This window comes from Cannabis sativa, chromosome 5 (assembly GCF_029168945.1).
Source record: "Cannabis sativa cultivar Pink pepper isolate KNU-18-1 chromosome 5, ASM2916894v1, whole genome shotgun sequence".
Taxonomy (NCBI): domain Eukaryota; kingdom Viridiplantae; phylum Streptophyta; class Magnoliopsida; order Rosales; family Cannabaceae; genus Cannabis; species Cannabis sativa.
In genome coordinates, this window is record NC_083605.1 from 11682664 (window position 1) to 11703160 (window position 20497).

A 20497-nucleotide genomic window follows, 5' to 3' on the forward strand; every position below is an offset into this window, starting at 1 on the left:
ATAATATTTACCTCTTTTATTCGTGCATTCAAAAACGGTGTTATTAGTTACTGATTTAATATGTATTTATAATGATCGCTTCCACAACTAGATCTAATGAAATACTCCACGATTTTTTCACTTATAATCATTTATTTTTTTATTTTATTATACATCCCTTTTGGCTTTAATTTTGGTTCCTACGTTATTATTAAATATCATATATAAGATGCATAAGCTACTCTACTCTTCTCATTATTAATTGGTTTTGAGATGGAAACTCATGCACCTTACCATACACTCACCTATTCTACTACCTTAACCATACACTTCCACATTCTAACAAGATCTAATAAAATACTCCACAATTTTTTCATTTATAATCATTTATTTTTAATTTTTATTATACATCCCTTTTGGCCTTAATTTTGGTTCCTACCTCATTATTTAATATGTAATAAGTAATAAACTAACTTAATTAACATGAAAACTACATATATTTAAACATATTCAAGATCGTGGCTCGTAGTATGCCATGTGAGGTGGTACATTCAAAACCTTATTAAGCTATCATTATTTACACCTTTTCCTTTTTCTAGTGGAAAGAAAGAAAGAAAGCCATAGATTGAAATTGGACAACTTTTTTTTTTATTCAGAGGACTATTTGGTGCAAGAAATAAAGAGATCCCACCATCACCTTCATATTACTTTCTGTCCAATTAGATTTATAATTAGCCAAAACTTGGCCACACCTTCAAAAGGGCACCGACTTTTTTCTTTTTAACAATCATAAATTATAATGAGAATTCACATCAAATTAGATTAGAAAAAGAACACAATTATATTAACCGTTCAATAAAATTGAATATTATCATTTCTTTATTCTATAAGTCAAGATCTACATTCCTCCAAGATAATGTTTGACATGGAAAGAAAAAAGAAAAAAAAAATTAACCTTCAAGAATCAAAACCATACCCATTGTTTTCAAATGCATTATTGTCCAATGAACAAAATATACATATATATAGTACCAATCGTAGATACATTTATGTAGAAAGCTACCAAGCATACCAAACATTTGTCTATGGAGTAGCAAAATGGGTCCAAAGGGCTCTAATAGCATTTAAGGATCCATTTGTTGGTTGTAAATTGTAATTTTTCTCACACGCCAAAACTGTCCCCACACACTCATAACATAAGCCCCTTGTATTACACTTTCTACCTCACATTTCTTTCTTCTTATTAAACCACCACAACTTCTCTTCCTTTCATTCTCTTTCTCAATTTCTCTTCTTCTTCTTTTTCTTAAACTTGTTAATTTGTGTATTATTTTTCTTCCTCTTTATTCAAATGGCTCAGGTACTTCTGAATTTCCCTTTAACAAAAATTAATATATTGCATGCTTTCCCATTGGGGGAAATCTTAATTGTAATTTTATTATGTAAGATCTTTTTGTCTTAAACTTTTTTGCAGAAAGTGGTGTTGAAGGTCATGACCATGACTGATGATAAAACAAAGCAGAAAGCTATGGAAGCTGCAGCTGATATTTTTGGTATGTGGGTATATTTTTGTTTGTATAAGCACCTTCAATTTGTAAAGAAAAAAATTAATCTCTCTTGAAAAATCTCAACTTTCTTAGATAGAGTTTTTTCTTTGTATTATTAATTTGTGGGTTTATTTTGACTTTAATATTTGATGGTGATGAATTGGTGTCATCATCAGGGGTTGATTCAATAGCAGCAGATATAAAGGATCAGAAGCTAACTGTAATAGGGATGATGGATACAGTGGCAGTAGTGAAAAAGTTGAAGAAAGTAGGGAAAGTTGACATAATATCAGTTGGACCAGCCAAGGAAGAAAAGAAAGAAGAAAAGAAAGAGGAAAAGAAGGAAGAAAAGAAAGAGGAAAAACCAGCAGAAAAGAAAGAGGAGAAAAAAGAAGAGAAAAAGTAATTTAAACTATTATCATCATAAAAATCTCTTTTACTCTCTAATGCATTGATATTGATATAGTAATTAGCCTATCAATCTTCAAAGCAAGGCAATATGAGAGTTTATTTTGTTTGCCAATGTAATTAAAGAAAAAAAAAATGGAGATAGAGTAATATATTTGTCACCTTTTTTGAAAAGGGGTATTTTTATATGTATGAAAACGAGATAGAATTTTGTAAGGTAATAAGAAAATGAGAATATTTTTTTGGTGCCAATGACATGTTCTATTTGTTTAAAGGTTAGTGTAGTCCATCAATATGTGCCGCCGATTAAAGCCAACCATTAATAAATGGATCCATTGTTATTTTATTATTATTTGGTTCATTTGTCAATGTGGAACAACAAGTGGCATTAATGATTTGTGGTCATTGTATTTGTACATTTTGTATTTTATAAAATGGTGTTGAACTTTGTATGGTTGAAGCCTTGAATTGAAGGCATTGAAGAAGTTGGCCTAGTTAATCATACCAATGACTCATGCTAGAATAATAGTTCAATGTGCTCATTTTACATCATCTATTATATGTTCCACCAATAATGGGTGACACCAACTCATTGGTATGGTGGTATAGTTTATTTTGTGTAGTAGCATTGTTGTTATCGGCACATTAAGATTTATTTTTAAAATATATATATATATTAATTACGAGTGTAAGATTAACTTAAAAAGTTAACCTTTAAATTTTTATTGAAGGTATATAAAAAAGAAGTAATTTGCGTCATAACTACTTAAGTTTAATTTCTAGTTGCAAATAAATACTAAATTTAATTTTTGGCAGTAATAAGTTATAATTTTGGAACTTCTATATGTACCTGATTAAGTATATTGGCACGTGCCAATCCTTGATTAGTCCAAGTCATTAAATTTTTATTATTTAAAAAAAATTAGTTCAAATATACCAATAAGAAAATGACATGTGGATTTAATGGCTTAATATTTAATGGTTTTGTACCTACAGAGTTCTAGAAATATAACTTAAGTATTATTACCGCTAAAAATTAAACTTAGATATTTATTTACAACTAGAAGTTAAACTTAAGTATTTATGCCACAAATTACTCTAAAATAATTTATGAAATGTATAAATAAAATGTAAAATATTGTCAATTACATTAATAAAAGGCAAATGAATAAATAAAAGTCAGTAATTGAAAAAATAAATACTAATAAAAAATGTAATATTTATTATGGTATAAATTTAGTACATCCTTATATTTAACATGTGCCAAATTTGGTCTATACTATACACAAGTTTAATTTTAGGAAATTATTCTCCATATACTATTTTTAACTTTTTTTTAAAAAAAAAAATTACGATTTGGGTTTTGCACCATCTTTAAAACACTCTACTGCTTACTGTTTATAAATTTCTAATCCTTTCATTTTGTATCTGGTAGATTTCTAGAACTATTTCTCCTTACTTCATTGTCATTCTTTTTTGTTTTTATACATATATATATATATTAGAGTGTAAGTTTTTAATAATATGTATATACAGTAGAACCTCTGTTCAAGAATACTCTATTCAAGAATAACCTCTAATTTGTTATAAAAAAATGAAGTCCCAATTTGGGCCAGTTATAAATAAGAATAACCTCTGTATTGTAATAAGTTATACATTTCGTATTAATAAAATATACCTCTATATAAGAATAATTAGATCTTAAATAAATATATACATATATTTTATAAATTTACTTATGTAAAATTAATAATTTTATTTCAAATTATAATACATGTATAAATATTATATGTACTTGAAAATAATTTTAATATAATATAGTATTAAGAATTGTTTATTGGTATTTTTGTTACATTGATATTTTTTGATATTTTGATTTTTTTTCAAGTGTAACTCTATTTTTGTCAATTAGAATATTATTTTCTTGGTCCCAAATATATTCTTGAATAGAAGTTCTACTGTATATATACTATAGTATAAGTTTAATTGGATCGTCGAAAAAAAAATAGCTACTATATTTTAAATATAAAATATTAAATACCCTTAGATCACCTATAAAATAAACGTGATGTTTTACTAGAAAGAAAATCTAATAAAAAAATGACTTTGGACATTTATGTGTGAGGAAGATACTTTTCAAAACCCTAATCAATGATACAAAAAATAAATAAACAAATAACACAAATTAAAACTCTTTCTTTGTATAAAATTGCACATTGCCTTCGAGAAAACTACTAGTGGTGTCTAACACATTCGTGTTAATATCGCTATTAGTGTAATTAAATATCAGATCCTATATAATTTAATGAAATAACTTTTAAAGAATATAACTAATCAATCGCAAAGTGACATGTCTAGAATGTGTCAATATCATTACTGATGCCCGATAACAATACTCATTGTCTTCCTTATATTCTAAAGTTCAAGCACGTTTAAGAAATTAATAAGAAGTTTGACCACCAACACTTTAAGAGATAAAATAGCAGGAAAATTGAGAGCTTATATCTAAAAAATGTATTATCTCAAAGTTTGGTGGGAAGAATAATGCGTTAATAGCAGGTAGTTACATTAAATTCACCATGCTGTCTTTGTTAGACTTGGACCTTGAAAATGTACGACGAGGAGTCGGCCATGGCCAATTCTGTCATGCACCATGGCTTTCAATCAAAGTAGTTATATATTATATAATTATCCCATAATAATTTTAAATTAGAAATAGATAATAAAAGTCATTATATTGCTTTGCTGGCAAGCAGTATCATGGGCCATGGCTACATATAAAAAACTTCAGCTTTTGAAGCCGAGGGGCCAAGGAGAGGAACTTTTAACTAGGAGACAAAAACCATGATGTTTTTAGATTCTAAATACAATAATCCCAGATAGATAGTTCTACCAATATGGCAATATTAGATAGTAATGACGTTTGCTGACAATACAAGATGAACTCTTTTTCAATAATGGAAATTGTATTCAAATTCCCTTTTTCTTTTCCTTTGCTATTTGATCGACTTGGTTGAAGTGCATCAAGTTGGTGAATGAGTAAGAGACAACTTCGATACCAAGAGTGAATGAAACGAACTTACAAATCAGCATTGAGAGTTATTGACATTTTCTTTTACAAAAACGAATTATACAGTCTAATGATTGACAGCCTGAAACTGGTGTTACTTGAATTTATGAGGGCAATGGTGACTGACCTACATAAGAGGTTATGCACAACAGAGGCCAGAGCTTGTCGTTCCTAAACCAAATGCTTATTATGAACTACTGGAGTCTGCCGTGGAATCCGAATTGATCGCGTTAAAAAGTTCCATGGTTTCAATCTGCACAAGAGAAACAGAAGCTCAGTCTGCTGATAATTCCTGTCTTTTGGATTTATCACCTTGTGAAAATTTGTCCCGTGAATGAAGTAAATGCAAAATGTGGAGTAAAGAGGAGTTCAGATTGTTCCAATTGCTAAACTATTGGTTAACTGACATATATTAATATCTATGGTTGTTAGAAAGAGGATATGCTTATGAATGTATAATCTTGAAATTATATCAGAATAAGATGAAAAGTAATAAGTTCAATAACAAAAAGAGAAGCTGATTCTAATAAATGATGAGATATATTATTAATGGAAGCATAAGATTTCATTCGGTACAATTTTTTCTTGAAGTATAGAAGTTAGGATCCTTATCCCAACCCCAAAATAGTTAAACCAAGAAACCATGGGGATAAAACAAGCTTCATAATTGTAAGATATCTTTATTGCAGAGGAGCAATTGAATAGTGAAATTAGTGCATACTTCACTCTTTAGCTTGACAAGTGGTACAGGCAGCAAATACATAGAGTCAATTCAGAGCGGCTGCACGCACGAGGCTAGAGCGAAGTTCTTTCACAGGAGAATATCAGAAGAACTCCATCAATAATTTATGCCATATTAACATCTTTTGTATCCCTTGAACTTTGAGAGAAGATGAGCATATTGCCCCTTCTCCACCATCTGTTTTATAACTTTGTGAGCTTCAGAAAGCTTCCCAGCATTTCGCAAATTACTCACTAAGGTACTGTAAACAAGAAAATTTGGATTACAACCCCTGGACTCCATATCCTTAAGCATCCCACATGCCTCCTTAAATTTACCAGCCATACACAGTCCACGAATTAAAGAATTGTAGGTGAATACATTTGGAAGTTGGCCATTTGTGATCATCTCATCAAACATTTTCTGAGCATTCTCAAGCTCCCCAGCCACAACATACCCTGTGATCATTACAGTATAACTAACAACATCTGGCACACACCCGTTCTTCACCATTTCATCGAAAAAATATCTGCAAGCTTCCAAGTTCCCAGCCCTACTGAATCCATCTATCAAGGTGGTGAAGTGAAGAACCCCCGGATCAAAACCAACTTCTTTCATATGATTCAAAAGATTTAGAGCTGCAAGTGGTTTGTCTCCTTTGCCAAGTACATGGAGAAGAATGTTATAAGTATGCAAATCTGGACTGAAACCACTTCTACCCATTTCATCAAGCAGTGTATGAAACTGATCAAGCTTTCCCAACCTATATTTTGCAGACATTAGAACATTGTAAGTGAAAATATCTGGAGAATGACCGTCGCCCAACATCTGCTGATAGACCCACTCCATCAGCTTATATTGGTTTGCCACAAGAAGGCAATGTAAAATTGCATTGTAAGAATGCTTGAAAGGCCTATAGTTAAATGTCTTTGACTTAATGAATTTTTCTACAACTTTCCTAGCCAAGCCAGCCTCTCCACAAGTACAAATCAAAAGATTAAAGGTTCGACCTGTAGTAGGGAAGCCTTTTTCGATCATCTCGTCGACTAGCCTCCACATTGCTTTAAATTCATCACACTCTGCAAAAATCTTCATCAGTAAATGGTAACTGTTTGCAGTGTGCCTGTAATTCTCCTGCTGGCTAGACCATATGAAAAACTTAAACCCGAGTTTTGCACACCGCATTTTATTCGAATGATCAATTGATTTCAATATTCCAGTAAGTACTTTCCTCACAAGCAGCCCTGAAACCCTAATGTCAAGCTCATCCAAGGTCAATTTCGAATCGAATCCAGGGCCATCTTGTTTCAAAACCTCAAGAACTCTTTCAGCATCGATCCTTGAAAGTTCAAAAAAGCTCTGCCTCAGGGAAAATTGCCTCCGAACATTCGTTTCAACGGGTTCCTCATTCATAGCAAAATCAAAATTTGAGCTACTCCACATTCTCTTCAAAGGTTCCTCGAAGCTATCACATTTACTATCCCCACTACCGAAATCAGAGTTCCCATTACAAAAACTTCTTATTAAATTTAAATAAGACTTAAGTTTGCTTGTTGAAATTAAATAAGAACAAGTTCTCCGAACCAACCTCGGACCACATAGAGAGATAGAATTCATGGCTAAAACCCATTATTACACCAAATTTTCCGAACTCAATGAATCCAATAGACCCAGAAATAGATAGTGCAGTAACACTGAATGGAACTCTAGAGACTTCGAATTGTGAAAATTAAGGATACCCATTAAACCCCAAGAGAGGGAGATTTAAAAGTCTTAGACTTGTAATTGAATGAGTGTGAAGACTAACAACATACCAGGAATCAAGAGACTGGAATGGGTGGTTGGAGTGTTTAAGGTGGCTCCAACTGGAACGATAGGTTTCCGCCGTAGCCAAAGAGGAAGGGAGTGCACAACGAAGAAGAAAACAGCGCCCTGTGTTCTCTGGGCTTTCTGTTCGGATTCGGATTCGAATGTTTTGTAATTCTATTGTCGTTTTTTCTTGTTATATGTAGTTTCCATACTTTCTTGTCGTTTCACTTTATGTATATTTTCTAGTTCCAAACAAACAATTGCAATTTCATAAAATAAAAAATAAAAAAAAGCAAACGCAATTTAGTTTTTAATTAAAAATAATTAAATACAAAATCTTTACATGTTTTGTCATCTCATCAACTTGTTTAGTCTAATATTTTCTTTCATAATTTTCTTTTAGGTAACTATAACGAGAAAGAACCAAAGAACCACAAAACGGATACTAACGAAGGGGAGGAAATTCCAGCCTTAAAGCTTCTCTAGCATTGTGATGAGTTGCACTGTTGAAAGATCCAGAGATGTGCTGTAGAAAAACATTAGAGAATTGAGATAGGAATTTTTTAATTAACTTGACAACACTAGATAAAGCAGAATTGTCCTTCCAAGAATTATTAATTTTTTGAGACTAACTGCAAACTATCTGATTCAATGGACACGAGAAAGAGCTTGATTGCAAAACACCAACGCAGGCCTTCTAGAAGAGCTTGAGTTTCAACGAAAAGAAGTGTAGAGACACCCCATTTGGATATGGAGAAACTTGTTATATGTTGATTTTGGCTGTTTCGAATGGAAGCTCCCAGGCCTGTTCTTAGCTGCTTCAAGTCAAGGGCATCAACGGTAAGAGTGAATTGACCATGTTGTTGAGTGTGAGCTGCTGAAACCTCATGGGATGAAGAGGTCTTATTTGATGTAGGAGGATCCGAGGGACTGAGGCTGGGAGAAAGAGTTTGGGCTGCATGGTAATCTTACATTAAAGAACAAACCAAATTTTCCCCTTCAATGGGAGTGTTAGGAGTACAATTGAAAAGAGCATTGTTTCTCCTGTTCCAAATCTGCCAAACTAAACTAATAAACAAAGTGAAAGTGTCCTTGTTAAAGTGATCTTAGCCTCATAGATAGAACTCTTTAATGTCACAATTACAATTGTCAATATAAAAGTTTTCGAAGGAGGAATGTTTCCACACAGACTTAGCTCTGAGGCAGTGAAGAAGAGCATGAGAAACCGATTCGACTTGGTTGTTGCAAAAAGGGCAAAAAGGGCTAGCTAAAGATTTTTTGTGAAAAAGGTTCAAACTACAAGGGAGAATGTGGTTAAAAGCCTTCTAGGTGAAATGTTTAATTTTTGGGAGAATTTTGGTGCTCCAAACAGTTTTCCACCAATGTTTTGAACAGTCCATGTTGGAAGAGGATGGGAGGGTCGAGATGGGCCTAGAGTTAGCTAAATGATAGACAGAGTTGACAGTGAAATTTCCTGAGGGATGATGTCCCCAAATCAAGGTATCGTTAGAAGAAGGTGTTGGAAATATTTTACCATGATCTAGATTTACTAACAAGTATGTTTCATTAACATCCTAATATGAATTTTTAAAACAATGAAATAAACACATAAGGGTTTAAAAAAACCTTACATTGGGTGCAGCGAAATATAATGACTCCTTCCGTTAAGATCTCTAGCCCTTGATTCCTTTCTGTAGCAGAGCATTATCAAGATCTGAACCTGGATCTCTTTCTCTCCTTCTTGTTGGTTGGATTCTTCACAATCTTCCACACTATGATTGAGATTGTTGGAAATTATTTTACCAGGATCTTAGATCTACTCACAAGTATGTTGTTTAAACACCCTAAATATGAACTTTCTAAAACGATAAATTAAACACATATAAAGTTAAGAAAACCTTACATTGATGCAGCAGAATTAATGTCTCCTTCCACTCAGATCTCTAACCCTTGTATCCTTTCTGTTGTAGAGTATAATCAAGATCTGAGCCCGAATGTCCTTCTTCTTCAAGTTTGATCCTTCACAGTCTTCCAATCTATGATTGAGTTACTGCTTGCTGTGTGTGGGCACTTACTCTTTCACTAGGGTCGAAAAAAGATGAAGGAGAAAAGAGGAGAGAGGGTTTTGGCCAAGGTATAGAAAGTGGGGAAGGCTCAGTTTTTTTGAAGAGAGAAATTTCTGTCAGAAAGGCTATTGAAAACTTATCAAAGCATCTGTTGTGACTGAGCCATCACTTTCTATTTATAGGCAACTACTAGGTCTAGGTTTAGAATTATTTGGCATTAAAATAATGAAAATATTAATTTGAAAAACTTCATCAAAGTGGCCGGCCATATGGTGTTTAATGGGTCTCACTTGATTTTGCAGTTTTATCAAATTTTATCTCTATTTTCTCAAAAACGCCAATTTTCCAATTCTAACCTTTTAAATGCCAAAACTAATTATTTAATAACTAAAATAAATTATTAAATAATATTGTCATTTAATTTACTTATTAATTAGACATAAAAAGTCCATTAATAAATAAATAAACCTAGAAACTCTTTTCTTTACAATTTCACCCCTAAATAGTGAAAATTCATAAAATTAGACATAGTCTAACTTTAGAATTATAATTGATCAATCACGAATCAATTAATGAGTCTTACAAGCAGAATGTTCTCAACTAGAATGGGGACCATGGATCTATATGCTGAGCTTCCAATAAGTGAACCAAATTTACCAAGTAAATTCCTACTTATTAATTCTTCGTTGAATCCACTCTTAGAACTTAGAATTGCACTCTCAAACTTATATAGAGCATATTGTATGTTCCACGATATCAATATACTATCTCATTTAACCATTGTTATAATCTTATTGTGATTTAAAGATCCTCTATATAGATGATCTACATCGAGATGGGATTTCTTTACGTTCTCACCCCTCAATGTATTTTGCCCCTTAAAACACTTAGCTACCTGTAAATGGTGTTTAGTGATCTAATAATTAGTCAGTTAAACAAGAGCTCATCCATTTACTTCTATTTGCTAAGCTCGAAGTAAATCATCACTTGACTTCTATACACCAGTAGAAGCTATAGATTCCATATTTATGTTCAGCACTCCCACTCAATCATACTATCATGTTCCCAAAATATACGTATCCCCCTGACCCGAAAGTAGGCTTAACTAATAAATCTAAGAACATGAATAGCACTCCTGAGTTGAGCCCAAGCATATCAGGATTTAGATTCTTTTAATCTTAAGATCAACTACTGATATTGACTTGGAAAGATATGTATAACGGTAAGTTTGTAATATCTTAACTTAGTTGCAATATCGGTCCAGTCCAATGTATACTCCATACATTCGAAACTAGTATACTTTACTAATGTCCTGGAAAGAACATAACACTTACTCCAAGTGTAAGTACACATCATCGCTGATTATCACATTAGTGTAAATCCAATAACACTGATGAAACAGGGACCAAAACTTTTGATTCATATGATCACAATCACATTCCACTGTGTTGACGATATTGTAATTGTGAATAAACATATGATCTGGATTTAACTGATTTTGTGTGTATGAATGTAATAAACATATTAAACATATTAAACCATTAGCATGTAAAATTCATGCAAACATCAATCACTTCGAATTTCTTATATTGATAACTAATCAGATTGTAAAGAGTTTTATTTAGGGCATAAAACCCAACAAACTCCCACTTGCACTAATATAAAACAAACTGTGCAAATAGGTCAATCTGATATCTTGATCTTCAGATCAAGTGTAGTATATTTGAATCCACCCAAACTTCTGGAAACTAGTTCATAAATACACTTATGAAACATCCTTTACTATATGCTTTACTCATCAAGGGATACTGAAATCTTTACTGTTTTAAAAGTACATCTGAATAAACAGAAGACATATCTCTCATATTTTAAAATATGTAATTGAGATAATACAGTGTAGACTTTTCTTCAGTGATATAACTTTCTGGTATTTTCGAATAGACCAAGTTACAATTCTTCTCTGGTAGAGCTTGAATAACCCCAAAGCAAGTACCATCTTATAGAAATCGAAATTAGATGGTGAGATACAAGGATAACTGATACACAGTTCCTTAATATCTGATATATATAGATCACTTTCATAAATCCTTCTTGAATATCTTCTAATGTTTCCTATTTGATTACATCTCAGATAGCTCCCACTCAATAGCAGATGTCTGGTTAAATAATACTTTTAACCTCTGATTGTTTAGAGAGTTACCTAGTTGTGACTTTTGTATTAGTCTAAAATTTTAAGTCAAGACTAAGTCATCAACATAGCAGACTAGTATTTGAAGTGAAAAATACATGCCAGAGATAAAGTAATCAAAATTAAGATACCATCAAATTTTATGAGGATTAAGAATTCTATGTTCAAGTCATTTGAATGGACTGAACTAGAGTTCTTTATCTTATTCTCATAATTCTGATAAGCTATACCTATCCATGTGAATGGTTAGATTTGCTTTTCAGTAGTGTTCTTAAGTACCTATCACAATTATCAACCTAATGAAGATGGGTATAGAACTTTAAAATTCTCCCACTCAATTAAGGTAGTGTGAAACTTTAACAAAGAACTTTCAAAGGTATCAAACTTTTACTTACAACAGTAAAATCGAAATGGAACATACAATCAAGATCAAGAATTTTTATTGACAATAGCTGACTCATTATAATACTTCCATGTTTAAACAAGATATGTGTTTCATAGGGAATTGTGGAATAGACTCCACCCCTAAGAATATACATATAGGGTACCATGGATAACCTCCACCCCTAAGTATATAGAGATTATGATCCACCACTAACGGTTGTAAAGATCATGATTCTCTTAGTGTGATAGAGTTTATGTGGAGTTGAATACTATCCAGAGTTCATTAGATATAAAAGATCGTTGAACTGCATAGTTTTCTTAACTTTTCTCCACCCCTATCAGATCATAAGATCCTTTTATTAAATAAATTCTTAATAATTGTTTGAGAATTAACAATTATTGATAGACATAGAAATAATTTCTAGTGTTTATATAATATAACTCTATGAAGAGTTGTAAATATTATAGAATTTGTATCAATAATAAAAACACTTACACATACAAACATACAAATATAATGTGGTAATAATTGATGAAGATAAAATAAATGAAGCTCAATCTCATAATTTGCAATGGTGATTTCGAAAATAAAACTTTATTAATAAAAAAAATGTATTGCAACAATATGAGAGAAACAGGGATTAATATCCCTGACTAAAATTTGAAATCCAAATTGTCTTTAAACTAAAACAATTAATTCAAAAATTCATTGAAGAGCTTCATCTTCATCTGGACGATTTCACCCTCTGGTCCAGCTTTCTGATCCAACTCATCTGAGTTCAAGTAGCTTGGCCTATAAGAAGAAGAAAACAAATAAACAAAGTTAGTCCAGAATCATAAATCCAATTGGATAATAATTCACTAAAACTCTTAAAGTTTATTAATGGAAATACCTTGTTTCTTTGCAAGAAGTTTAGGACACTGGGGTTTCCAATGACCTTTTTCATTGCAGTAGAAACACTTTCCTTTAAGTGTAGCATCACCAGAAGGAACAGCCTTTTTATTCTTCATGGCTTTAGTTCGCTTCTTGGTGTTGTTCCACTTCCTCTTCGATTTGGGCTTTGAAGCAGAGGCAACATTTGCTTCAGGTTTTATCGTTCCATTACCATTCCCAGGATTGTGAGGTTTACTCCCTTTCTTCTTGGGTCCTCCAATCAAATTTTCATAAGTTTGAAGGTCATTGACTAAATCATGAAAGTCAATTTCCTTCTTATTCATGACATAATTTGATGTATATGGTAGAAATGCTGGAGTCAGGCTATTCAAGATAAGACTAACTTGAGTAGCACTGTCCATTTCAGCACCATGATCCTGGGCTTCTTGGAAATAACTGGACATGAGGAGAACATGGTCACGCACGTTTTGATGAGGTTCCATCCGTGCGTTAATGTACTTCTTAGTCGCGTCAAAGCGTGACTGAAGTGATGCCTTACCGAATAGCTCATTCAACTTCGTCATAACTTCAGCAACCTTCTCGGTTTTAGAAAACCGAGTTTTGAGGGTGTCAACCATGCTAGAAAGCATAAAATATAGAGCTTTGTCATTTGCTTTCTGCCAACGCTCATACTTTTCTTTCACAGCTTTGGAAGCATTGTCCCCAGGCACTTCAGGTGACGGCTCAGTTAAAACAAACAAGGCACTTTCTCCTATGAGAGCAATATTAATGTTCTCATTCCATTTATTGAAGTTAGATCCATTCAGCTTATTTTCAGTCAACAGTGATAACATAGGATTCATTTTAACAAAACAGGATACTACAAAATAATAGAAATCAATGAATAGAAATTAAATAATGGTTTAACACACAAAATCAATTCAGAAATTATAAGCACATAGCAAATAGGAATGATATGAGAAAATACTTAAAAAATTCAATCCTAAATAATCTCCAAGGTTTTTCAACAAACTGATATCAGTGTCCCGTTTAGGCTAGAGTCAAAGCTACCATCCATTGAATAGAGTTGTCAGCTCATCTAAAATGTTAAACATTCTAGCAACCTTTATTCGATCAAGATTGGAATCCAGCGTTGTCCCGTTTAGGCGAGAGTCAAGGCTATTCTATCTCATGAGCTTCTACCATTGTTTCGCAATTTGCAAGTCAAATATGGTCGCCACCATTAGGGTGATCTATACCATATAAAACACTTACAAACCACTTATCATGCGAGATTAAACGGTGCGAAATTGCTAATGAACGTTCCTCCATTAGGGAGGATTACTCACTAAAACAAACGCGGTGTAAAACCCACAATGGAGATCGAATATCTTAATAATAATAAAGCTCATTCTTTAAAATGTATTTTCTTTATTATTCTAATAAATAAATCTCATTAAATTCTAAATTAAGAATTAAAATTCAAAAATAAGAATTTAATAAATATTTATAAAATTATACTTAGATGGTGATTGAAATAAAATTAATTATTTCCATCTTAGTAATAATCTTAAATCTAAATATTAAGGAAATTAATTTAAGTTGAATTAAATTAAATAATTAGCAACTTAAAAATTTCCTTTGAGAATATATTTATTGAGTTCGAAAATTAAGTATAAAAACTATACAATTTTCGAAAATAATAAAAATAGAAAAGAAATACTTCAAGCAAAAATATCACCTATCTAGATTTTCTTTTGACTAATTAATTCAATTTCTAATAATATATATATTTTAAATTCATTTATTTTAAATTAATCAATTAAATGAAAAAATCATTGACTTGAGTTGGTCCAAGAATTAATTAAAATAAATAATTAATTTACAACTCAATCTATTTTTCAAGATAAAATTTCGAAAATATAGCATAAATAAAATACAATTTTCGAAATTGATTAATAAAATAAAGAAATATATATTTTGAAAATTATTTAAATTTAAGTTGAAAAATTAAATTTCAACCTAAAAATAATTTTCTATTTAATTAAGTGTCATGAAAAATCAATAAATATTTAAGTATCATGATGAAAATCAACTTAGATATTTAGATTTTTCAAGTTAATTAAATGTATTAAATTCAGGAAATAAATAATTAAGTGTAGAGAAGGCTTAATTATTAATTTCTATTTAATACTAGGAAAAATATACTTAATAAAATTGTACCAAAATTAATTATTTAAATAATTAATTTCACAAAGTATAATGTTTTCCTATTTAAATATTAGAAATAATAAGTAGTCTAGAAATTACTATCTAGAAAATATCTTATTTGACTAAGTATCTTTTCAAAAATTTGAAAAAATATCTAATTTAAGTTAGATAGTAAAAATCTAAAACTTAAATAATTTCAAATTTATATTTAATTAAATATCAAAAATTAAGTTGTAACCACTTAATTTGAAGATATCTTTTTAAAGTTAATATTTGAAAAGATATTAACCAAAAAATATCTAAAATATTTCATTTTAAGTTAATATTTGAAAAGATATTAACTTAAAAAATATCTTAAGAATCTTTAATAACTAATGCCTAGGATTCCTCAACTTGATTTAAAATTTAAATCAAATATTCAAATTTAAGTTAGATAAGAAAAATCAGTTGTTACAACTAATTTATAACTTAAATAGGAATATTTAATTAAACAAGCTCCAGAAAAAATCTTAGTTAGTTAAAATTCTATATTTAATTAAATACAAGAAAAATACAAATAGTTTGTCTAGAAATAATATCTAAACTAAAAGTGTTTTTCTTAAAATTAACTTTAAAATATTAAAATGAAAATAAATTTCATATATTTTTAAAAGTTAATTATGTTGCTAATTCAATTTTATTAGGTCAAACTAATATAATTAACCTAGTACAGTTATTTAAATCAGGCAAATGGGCCTTCACAATTGGGGTAGTTCATGTGAGGGGGTGCTAGGTTCAGTATGTCGTACCCACTTCTATGGCTCTCAACTCTCACACAAGGCCCAAAAGAGAGGAATTTAACCTTAAAATAAATAATTGTTATTAATTGAATAGGTCTAATAACTAAATGGACCTAAATAAAATCTATCATGGTGTGACATTTTATTTAGCAACAACCTATATGTATCTATATTAAAACAAAATAAACATATAGGCTCACATAGGCACACTTTGGATGGATCCTATCATGTTGCTAGGTCATACACAGATGAAAGAAGATTGTAAATATACCTGTTACAAATTATTATCTTGACCAAGGGAGCCATCAGATCATTAGATCTGGCAAAAAGTAACCATGGCTATTTGCAATCAAGTAATAATAGGTTTTGAAAAACTTACACATAAGTTTAAACCATATACTCCTGCAACAAGGTTAGTTGGATAGTTAGAAGTAGGATTTATTTAATTTGAAATAAATAATTTCGAAAAATAAATAATTAAATAAAAAATATTTTAATTTTAAAAAAAAAAATTTAATTTCGGAAATAAAAAAAAATAAATTTCGAAATTTAAAAAAAAAAAATATTTAAAATTAAACCTACTTTTTGAAAAATTAGGTTTCAACCAACCTAAATATCATTTCAAAATTTGCTAACTACTTTTAAAATTAAATGTTATTTTAAATATAAAAATTAAATAAAAAATAGAAAAGATAAATGAAATATCTTTTCAGATTTTAAATTTAATTTAAATAAATAAAATAACAAAATTTAAAAGTTAGCAAAATATCTTACATCTATTTAAAATTACATGATTATAAATATCCTATTTTAAATTTAAATAAGGTCAAAATATCTAAAAAAGATTTGATTTTTAAAAAAAAAATATTTATAAAATCTGACCTTAAATTTAAAAATAAGATAAGATATAATCAAATTTAAAAATAAGATAGATTTTTTAAGCAAGAAGATAGATACCAATTCTATTCAAATTCAAATTACACTAATATCTTGAATTAAATTTAAAAAATATTAAATTAATTCAAAATGATAATTAGAATTGAATTAGGAATAGTAATAGTATATATACAAAACTATTCAAAAAATCGGAAGTTAATTCCATGAAAAAGTATGAAAAATCGAAGAAAAACGAAAAAATTGTGAACTGTACGGACAGATTTGCGATCGCAGGAAAATATCAGCACAGCCCCGATTTTTTCAAATCTTCAAAAATTCATAACTAATTCAAATAAAATCGAAATTGAGTTCTGTAAAAGGCTAATTTGCTTAATTTTTTTCCATAATATCCAATAAAAATAATTTCAGAAACAAAATCGCAATTATTTTTCACGAAAATTTACAAACATCAATCAATCATCAAATAACACTCAATACAACATGATACCATCCAAAAACAAACAAACAATCGTTTTAAAGTCCAAATTTCATGTAAGTAAATCAATTACCATGGCTCTGAGGCCAGTTGTTGGAAATTATTTTACCAGGATCTTAGATCTACTCACAAGTATGTTGTTTAAACACCCTAAATATGAACTTTCTAAAACGATAAATTAAACACATATAAAGTTAAGAAAACCTTACATTGATGCAGCAGAATTAATGTCTCCTTCCACTCAGATCTCTAACCCTTGTATCCTTTCTGTAGCAGAGTATAATCAAGATCTGAGCCCGAATGTCCTTCTTCTTCAAGTTTGATCCTTCACAGTCTTCCAATCTATGATTGAGTTACTGCTTGCTGTGTGTGGGCACTTACTCTTTCACTAGGGTCGAAAAAAGATGAAGGAGAAAAGAGGAGAGAGGGTTTCGGCCAAGGTATAGAAAGTGGGGAAGGCTCAGTTTTTCTGAAGAGAGAAATTTCTGTCAGAAAGGCTATTGAAAACTTATCAAAGCATCTGTTGTGACTGAGCCATCACTTTTTATTTATAGGCAACTACTAGGTCTAGGTTTAGAATTATTTGGCATTAAAATAATGAAAATATTAATTTGAAAAACTTCATCTAAGTGGCCGGCCATATGGTGTTTAATGGGCCTAACTTGATTTTGCAGTTTTATCAAATTTTATCTCTATTTTCTCAAAAACGCCAATTTTCCAATTCTAACCTTTTAAATGCCAAAACTAATTATTTAATAACTAAAATAAATTATTAAATAATATTGTCATTTAATTTAATTATTAATTAGACATAAAAAGTCCATTAATAAATAAATAAACCTAAAAACTCTTTTCTTTACAATTTCACCCCTAAATAGTGAAAATTCATAAAATTAGACATAGTCTAACTTTAGAATTATAATTGATCAACCACGAATCAATTAATGAGTCTTACAAGCAGAATGTTCTCAACTAGAATGTGGACTATGGATCTATATGTTGAGCTTCCAATAAGTGAACCAAATTTACCAAGTAAATTCCTACTTATTAATTCTTCGTTGAATCCACTCTTAGAACTTAGAATCGCACTCTCAGACTTATATAGAGCATATTGTATGTTCCACGATATCAATATACTATCTCATTTAACCATTGTTATAATCTTATTGTGATTTAAAGATCCTCTATATAGATGATCTACATCGAGATGGGATTTCTTTACCGTTCTCACCCCTCAATGTATTTTGCCCCTTAAAACACTTAGCTACCTGTAAATGGTGTTTAGTGATCTAATAATTAGTCAGTTAAACAAGAGCTCATCCATTTACTTCTATTTGCTAAGCTCGAAGGGAATCATCACTTGACTTCTATACACCAGTAGAAGCTATAGATTCCATATTTATGTTCAGCACTCCCACTCAATCATACTATCATGTTCCCAAAATATATGTATCACCCTGACCCGAAAGTAGGCTTAACTAATAAATCTAAGAACATGAATAGCACTCCTGAGTTGAGCCCAAGCATATCAGGATTTAGATTCTTTTAATCTTAAGATCAACTACTGATATTGACTTGGAAAGATATGTATAACGGTAAGTTTGTAATATCTTAACTTAGTTGCAATATCGGTCCAGTCCAATGTATACTCCATACATTCGAAACTAGTATACTTTACTAATGTCCTGGAAAGAACATAACACTTACTCCAAGTGTAAGTACACATCATCGCTGATTATCACATTAGTGTAAATCCAATAACACTGATGAAACAGGGACCAAAACTTTTGATTCATATGATCACAATCACATTCCACTGTGTTGACGATACTGTAATTGTGAATAAACATGTGATCTGGATTTAACTGATTTTGTGTGTATGAATGTAATAAACATATTAAACATATTAAACCATTAGCATGTAAAATTCATGCAAACATCAATCACTTCGAATTTCTTATATTGATAACTAATCAGATTGTAAAGAGTTTTATTTAGGGCATAAAACCCAACAGAGATACCACTTGATGTGTGTGGGCACTCACTCTATCACTCAAGGCTGAATAATTTCAAGAAGAAAAGAGAGGATTGTTGGTTTCGGCCTATAGAGAAAGAAGCTTAAAATTTTACTGAAGGAATGTCATGTATCATCAATCTTTTTCTCTTAAGTCGTCATTATCTATTTATAGGTAACCACCTAGGTTTAGGTTAGAATTATTTGGCATTAAAATAATAGAAAAATAAATGGTAAAATCCACTAGTGTGGCCGGCGATAGGATGTTATTGGGCCCCACTTTGCAATTTTGCAATTTTGTCATTTTTCTATTACATTTTCTCAAAAACGCTAATTTTCTAATTTAACCACTTAAATGCCAATTCTAATTATTTAATAACTAAAAATTAATTATTAAATAATATTGTAATTTAATATATTTATTAATTAGACATATAAAGTCTCTTAATTAATAAATAAAACCTAGAATCTCTTTTCTTCACAATTTTGCCCTTGCTTAGTGAAAATTCATAAACTAGACATAGTCTAATTTTAGAATTATAATTGATTAATTAAAATCAATTATCTAAGTCTTACAAGCAGTATGGTCTCAACTAGTATGGGGACCATGGGCCTATATAACCGAGCTTCTAATAAGCAGATCAAGAATTTACCAAGTAAATCCACTGACTTATTAATTCCTCATTGCATCCACTCATAGAAGTTGGAATTGCACTCTCAGTCATATAGAACGCTTTATATGTTCCACGATGTAGATACGCTATTAATTATCCATTGTTATAATCCCAATAATCAATGATCCTCTATAGATGATCTACATTGCATAGGGATAAAATTACCATTACACCCTTTCAATGTATTTTATCCTTAAAACACTTTCCACCTATAAATGATATTTTAGTGAACTAATATAGTCACTAAAATGAATGTTCTGTAACACCCCGATTTCCCGAGATGTCACATAGGATAGTCCGTATAAAACAATTTAATAAGATAAAAACAAACAAATACTTCTTTATTGAAAAATATCCAAGCATGAGATCTCATTGTTTAAAACAAAATTCTTTTAGTACTG

At 30.4% G+C, this 20497-nt stretch overlaps 2 protein-coding genes across 2 annotated transcripts; one reads left to right on the plus strand and one right to left on the minus strand.

Annotated features, from left to right (window-relative positions):
- Positions 1-788: 788 nt before the first annotated feature.
- On the plus strand, positions 789-2186 carry LOC115717303 (heavy metal-associated isoprenylated plant protein 39). Its single transcript, XM_030646272.2, has 3 exons — positions 789-1339; positions 1454-1532; positions 1703-2186. The coding sequence occupies exons 1-3, from the start codon at positions 1331-1333 to the stop codon at positions 1930-1932; spliced, it is 318 nt and encodes a 105-aa protein (XP_030502132.1). The 5' UTR covers positions 789-1330; the 3' UTR covers positions 1933-2186.
- A 2598-nt stretch (positions 2187-4784) lies between these two features.
- LOC115717370 (pentatricopeptide repeat-containing protein At1g55630) lies at positions 4785-7696 on the minus strand. The gene is made up of 2 exons (XM_061115425.1): positions 5726-7696; positions 4785-5257 (listed from the first exon to the last, which is right to left on the minus strand). The coding sequence occupies exon 1, from the start codon at positions 7340-7342 to the stop codon at positions 5861-5863; it is 1482 nt and encodes a 493-aa protein (XP_060971408.1). The 5' UTR covers positions 7343-7696; the 3' UTR covers positions 4785-5257; positions 5726-5860.
- Positions 7697-20497: the final 12801 nt, after the last annotated feature.

Bases quoted from the DNA above. Each gene is read 5' to 3' on its own strand.
- LOC115717303 (XM_030646272.2), top strand. The intron at 1,533-1,702 runs GTATGTGGGTAT...TGTCATCATCAG, and splicing joins AGCTGCAGCTGATATTTTTG to GGGTTGATTCAATAGCAGCA.
- LOC115717370 (XM_061115425.1), bottom strand. From the start codon at position 7,342: ATGAATTCTATCTCTCTATGTGGTCCGAGGTTGGTTCGGAGAACTTGT.